Source organism: Opisthorchis viverrini, assembly GCF_000715545.1.
Source record: "Opisthorchis viverrini unplaced genomic scaffold opera_v5_482, whole genome shotgun sequence".
Taxonomy (NCBI): domain Eukaryota; kingdom Metazoa; phylum Platyhelminthes; class Trematoda; order Opisthorchiida; family Opisthorchiidae; genus Opisthorchis; species Opisthorchis viverrini.
The window spans coordinates 105,145-110,877 of NW_008752146.1; the positions used below are offsets into that span (position 1 = coordinate 105,145).

Here is a 5,733-nt window from a genome sequence, read left to right on the forward strand (position 1 = left end):
CACCAAATTTGTTTAGGGTTTTGCATATTCAACAAGACAACTTCGTTCGCATCTCACTACGTCGCTCCCAGTAGTCACGTGATCGTTCGTCATACTTGTGCTAATCAGTGTACTTTTCCACCGTCCAAGAAGCACTCACTTGCTTGTGGTAGCTCTGCGATCAACTCAGTTCAACGCTGTCAATTCTAGACGGCACCACGTGACTTCAACGTGATAGGCAGAGACAGATGAGGTTTTGTTTCTTCAATACAAAGCGATAAATTTCATTTTGAAAAGCCACAAGGTGTAACAAAGTAAACGAGTGGACGATTAGGAAATCCTCTATCTGTCTGCTTACTTCCGTAGACAATTTTCGAAGATTTTTTCAGCGACCTTATGAGTAGTACATTGGATCTTCAGGGAAGTTCTCAGGGCGAATTGCACCGATGTTGGTCAGCCACTGTCTTCCTGCCCTTACTTGATTTGTCTAGATTTTGTTAATTGTACACATTCCTATATTGAGTCACTTCTGATTTTCGATTCCCACATCACCCCGCATCTTCTTGAGACCGCTGTTCCACCTAAGAAGTATCACACGGTCAATTGAAACCTGACTCGTCCACAGAGTTTTGCACTAGACTGCCCACTTGGAATATCACCAAGCAGTGTTGCTGGTGTGGTCCGCCTTCCAAGGTTTGGTCCTCCCTGTGCTTAGCTGGAGAAATTGAAAAGAATGGCGTCTGTATCATCAGTTTTCCGATTAAGCGCTTGGAGCTGTGAGCACCTTGCGGGAGGCTAGCACCAGGTCCCATCCTTCACCCACTTCTTTTGTCTTCTATTCAATTTAAAGTTTTAAACACAATTGTATGGCAGTTAAGAGTGAATGTGGATACTACTGGTCTTGCTGTCTCTGTTGATGATGACGACGCGTTCAGCTGTAACACCGTTTTGTTTCCTAGCCGTTATGCCACTCGAAGGAAGGATGATCAACCTGCGATACTTCCAGGTTACCCAATCCTAAATAGGTGGGGGGACGAGATGGCTCAACTGATTAGAGCGCAAACTCACTGACCAGAAGGTCCGTTTTTCGAATCAGACCTCTTTCTCTCAACTCTCCCTGTCTAGGCCTGGGCAGTCTGGCAGTATTCCAGCTCTCGTGCTTCCTTTAGATGTCGAAGGCACCAAAAGGGTGTTACAGCGGAATGCTTATAGCAACAATCGTGATGTCGGGTTTGGGTTCGAACCACAGACCTTCCGATCCACAAGCTGATGCCTTAACCACTGAGCTATCTCGAGCATCCCAGGTCTTGAAATAGTGGTAAATGACTGCTCAAACAATAACGCACTGTTTTTTTTTGACGAAAAATAACATGTACTTACGGGAGCGAAAACGATCTACTAAAACTCTCAGGGGCTTACACCTGGATGGCATCAATGTAGGCCAAAATCCTCTGTAATCTTTCTCGCTTGCCGGTTCCAGCCACTTGGTGTTGGCACTTTTTTACGGAACTATTGACCAGTCGAATCGTTGCGTCATTTCGCCCTATTTCTCACAAGTTTCATCGGGACTTATTCCAAACGAATAAAAACTAATTGATTACCTTCAGTCAGGTGAAAAATACTCGGAGCCGATTGAGTAGTCAACGTTTTTGAAAAAGTTTGATGACAATCGGTAGATTTATTGCTGGGCAGCGTTTCGCTTTTGATGCGAAAGCCTCGTCAAGCCAAATGACTAGGTTCCGACGTCGATCGAGATTTAATTTGGAAGGATAGCCAATCCGCTATGCATCACAGGGTGAATAGAATCGAGGGTGTAAAACTGGGGAGAGTATGGAAAGCGGTCTTAGATAGGCCAAGTTGACACATGACTGTGTGGTTGTCAGTTCACGTAGAATTACTAGCAATAACTGGGGGTGGGGATGGAAATCCCAACCCGACCAATGGTCACAACATCCCTCTTACGCAACTATCTTAGCACTAGCTCATCCACACAGACGGACAGAAGGTTCAAACGACGTTCAAGAGGGACCATCAAATGAACCGAACCAGAAGAACTAGACCCTAGGCTGGACTCATACACATGTAGATTTCCCCACCGACCCAACACTTGTTCAACCACTCTAACACACTAAAATCCCTCGGCCGACACCCAACAGAGATTTAGCTTGACTTAGCTGATTGGTTCTCCTTCCGCCTTAAATCTCGACCAACCTCGGAACCTAGTCACTTGGCCTGACGAAGCTTTTGTGTCAAAAGCGAGACGTTGCCCAGCAATAAATCTACCGATTGTCACCAAACTTTTTCTAAAACAGTTGTTCATCTGTCCGTTTTTTTTCTGAGATTCGAGAGACTCGCTACACGTGTTTGTTACGTATCCTGAATGGGGTTGCCCACCGTGGTCGACCGTGGTTGACTTTGGCATGGGTGTGAGGACAAAAGCGTATTTCTCAGATAACATGCTGATATTCGGTGAACATCGCTCTGTGTCTCGTACTCTTCCAGGTTGCAACAATTCAAGGAACAATGTCTTCCCATCATCGAATATTACGAGGCCAGGAATCTCGTGTCTCGTATTGACGCTACAAAATCGAAAGAAGAGGTGAGTGCCCAATTGTATGGTGCTTGTTTTTTTCAAGATTCCGGGTGGTCGGGGGGGGGGGCAAACATCTTGGGGGGATGTCTCGTGTCTCGTATTGACGCTACAAAATCGAAAGAAGAGGTGAGTGCCCAATTGTATGGTGCTTGTTTTTTCCAAGATTCCGGGTGGTAGGGGGGGGGTGCAAACATCTTGGGGCGATGGGGTCGTATGAGTTCATGGAACTGGATGCTAAACTAGTAGAATTCTTCGGGTTTAAAGGATACTTCGTTATGATTCCTTGATTGAAGGATCAAACGAAGGTTGCGGGTATCGTGAGTAACCAGGTATGTCTGTGGCACATGCAAGATGTCTCGAGTTGCGCATCTCTTATACAGACATTCTCATTTCCTGCAAGCGACCGGGTTCGTAGTTTGTATCATCATTGCACGAAACTAACTGTGGTCGTATGAAAAGCGTTAGCGCGGTCAGATTCACGAAGATATCCCAGAATACTCGGAACCTACGGAGACCCTCAACTCCACCGATCAGACAGCGCGAGGTCGTTGTACCTTGTGGCACACGATTGGTTTGTAAAGGGTCAATCATCACGAGAAAGACTCAGGTTTGAAACTTCTATCACCTGCATCGTTTGCCATACTTACAACCGGTTTCATGCAACCATCAAACCAAGAATGGACACTGCTCTCTCCGGGCCCTTGCCGGTCTAGCATTAAAGTGAGTTCTGTTCGAAAGTGTGGGCCCAACAGCCAATCATAATCCAGCTTCTCCCGAATGCACATAGCTAGTGGCTCATCCAGGAGGCGTCAGAATTTCCAGAATGTTGTCGCCGCATACATACGATGCGTTCTACAAATGTTTTTGACCTGGTTTTGGGCGTTAATACACGTTGTGCACTTCCGGTGGTTGTTTTGACCGGAACGCTAGCTTGGAAGGTTAAGACTGAGAACTAAGCTGAGAAGAACGCCGTTATTACATCATGCTTCACTGAGCTGTAGGCCGACTGCACCGTTCTGATCTAGTGAGGTGACGGGAACACGACTCACTCGTCCGCCATTTGAGGACTTATGTTACTGATCTGCTCCAGGTGGCTCAGTGATTAAGGCGCAAACTCATCAACCGGAGTGTCCCCGGGTTCGAACTCGACTTCTACATCTCGACTGCTCCTATCGATGCTCGGGCGACCCTAAGAGTATCTGAGGTTGTCTGTGCTTCCTTCGGTTGGCATGGAAGCTGCGCACTGAGGCAGTGCTTTAATTACACTATATTACTATTATTGTCGATCATCACAGTAGTTGGCTCCTATTCGACGTATTCGTAGACTGGTCGTAGATCCCCTGTGGACTGTGGAGTATCACTGACAAGCTGGGCAGTTTATGTTCTCAGGGTTCTCCCGTGTTGGTCGCGCATACCGATTCATAGCTATCCGACTAGAGGGTGGGCAAGATGGCTCATTGGTGGCTAGATCACGAATTTACTGACCGGACGGTCCGTGGTTCGAACCCGACCCAGAGGCTGACTCTGACCTATTGCTCAGCCACTAGGTACTCCCGCACGCTTCCACCTGACCCTCGTGAGGTTGCAAGGGCAACGGGTGGCTGTAATCTGTCGCATGTTTCATGCTTCTGCAAGCTTTGTTACCGTTCAGAGTTACCTCACTTCGGGGGCGAGATGGCCCAAGTAGTTAGAACGCGAATTTACTGACCAGAATGTCAATGGATCGAATCCAACCTCTGTATCTCGACTTAACCTGTCTAAGCTTGGGCAACCTGACAGTGTCTCAACCCTCGTGCTTCCTTTGGGTGGCATGGCAACTAGGCACCCGAAAGGTGTTACAGCTGAACAATTACATTTGCGCCTTAGCCGGTGCCGACAACCTCGGGCAGCTCGAAATCAATCTTCAAGCTTCGACCACCATTTTATCTGGCTGCTTTCAAGGTTCGCAATCGGGATAAGCTACCTTGGCTTTCAGAATGGACTTCCTCTATTTGAATTCAGTTTCATTCTACTGACCTGTTTCTTCACTCGGTTTACATTACAGGTATACAAACAAGTCAACCAGCTTATGACTTCTCTAGGCTACTGACGGTGATCAAACTAGCGTGCATCCAAAGACATTCACGTTGCAGAGTATTGTAGCATCGGCTGTGTCTACCTCTTCGTGTCCCAACCGTTCGAGGTCTTTGTCGCCCAATCGTTCTCTTCTGGTTACTTAACGCTTATCTGATCGTTTATACTGCTATTTTCTAAGGTTTATTTCCACCATATGTGTGTATCCTCACTATTTTCATGCAAAAATATGTAACCATCATGAAGAAACGTACATATATTGTTTTTTTCGAGACTCTGTCGTTTTCTTGTGCATTTTAAGGTTGGTTTCGGATCCCGAAAGATTGGCCCCCCCCTGAGACCTCTTCTCTTTAGCGGGACTCATTGGGACACGCGTGTAAGTGGGACTGACCAGGTGACAGTGAGGTCTGTCGGCCGTCGGCAAACATTCTGTCTTTTTATTCGAGTTATTGCTCCTAATCAAACGCATTTCATCAAACTATCGTCGCGTTCCAGTGAGCTGTGTTCACACAGACAACGCTCCCAAAAACGCCCAATTTCCGGACTAGGTGCACCACTGCATGGTTAAACAGAAGCCCGTTTTAATAAGCCGATCGGACATGAATATCCTATCTTCAACTGCAGACTAATCATCTCAAGTGGAATAGTCAGTCAGCCGAAACTCAAAAACTTTTCCTTTGAGAATACCCGTTTCTTCAGTTTTCTGTCTGGTTTGGCTGGTAGGAGCATAGCAAAGCTATCATAAAGATGGATTCTAGAAAAAAGGTATATCAAAATGCGCAAACCCAAAAATAGCACTGAAATTTGATTCACACGTCATCATCGTCGGTTGTAGGAACCGTGTACTTGCCGTAGGTGCCACAATTTCGTTCACCGATGATTTGGGAAGATGGGGTAAGGAGATGCGCGTTGGAGGCGGTAGCTGATATGATTGATGCGTCAATACAGGGTTTCCAGGGGACTTTTAATTAGGGAGATTGGAAGGGAAGCTGTGCGTTGTATGCACGAGAGCAATTGAGGGCACGACTGGGTCATGTCTAACAATGTCTCTAACCATTGGTGTGTCCTGCCTCGAGGTCCCTATCCAA

At 46.6% G+C, this 5,733-nt stretch overlaps 1 protein-coding gene across 1 annotated transcript in view; it reads left to right on the forward strand.

Annotated features, from left to right (window-relative positions):
* The window catches only part of T265_11361 (hypothetical protein), a gene marked incomplete at both ends in the record, with an annotated part of 21,198 nt that extends 16,299 nt beyond the window's left edge, over window positions 1–4,899 (forward strand). The window contains 2 exons of the mRNA XM_009177994.1: window positions 2,482–2,578; window positions 4,617–4,899. Coding sequence (XP_009176258.1) covers window positions 2,482–2,578; window positions 4,617–4,661 — 142 coding nt within the window. The remainder of the gene's footprint in view (window positions 1–2,481; window positions 2,579–4,616) is intronic.
* Window positions 4,900–5,733: the final 834 nt, after the last annotated feature.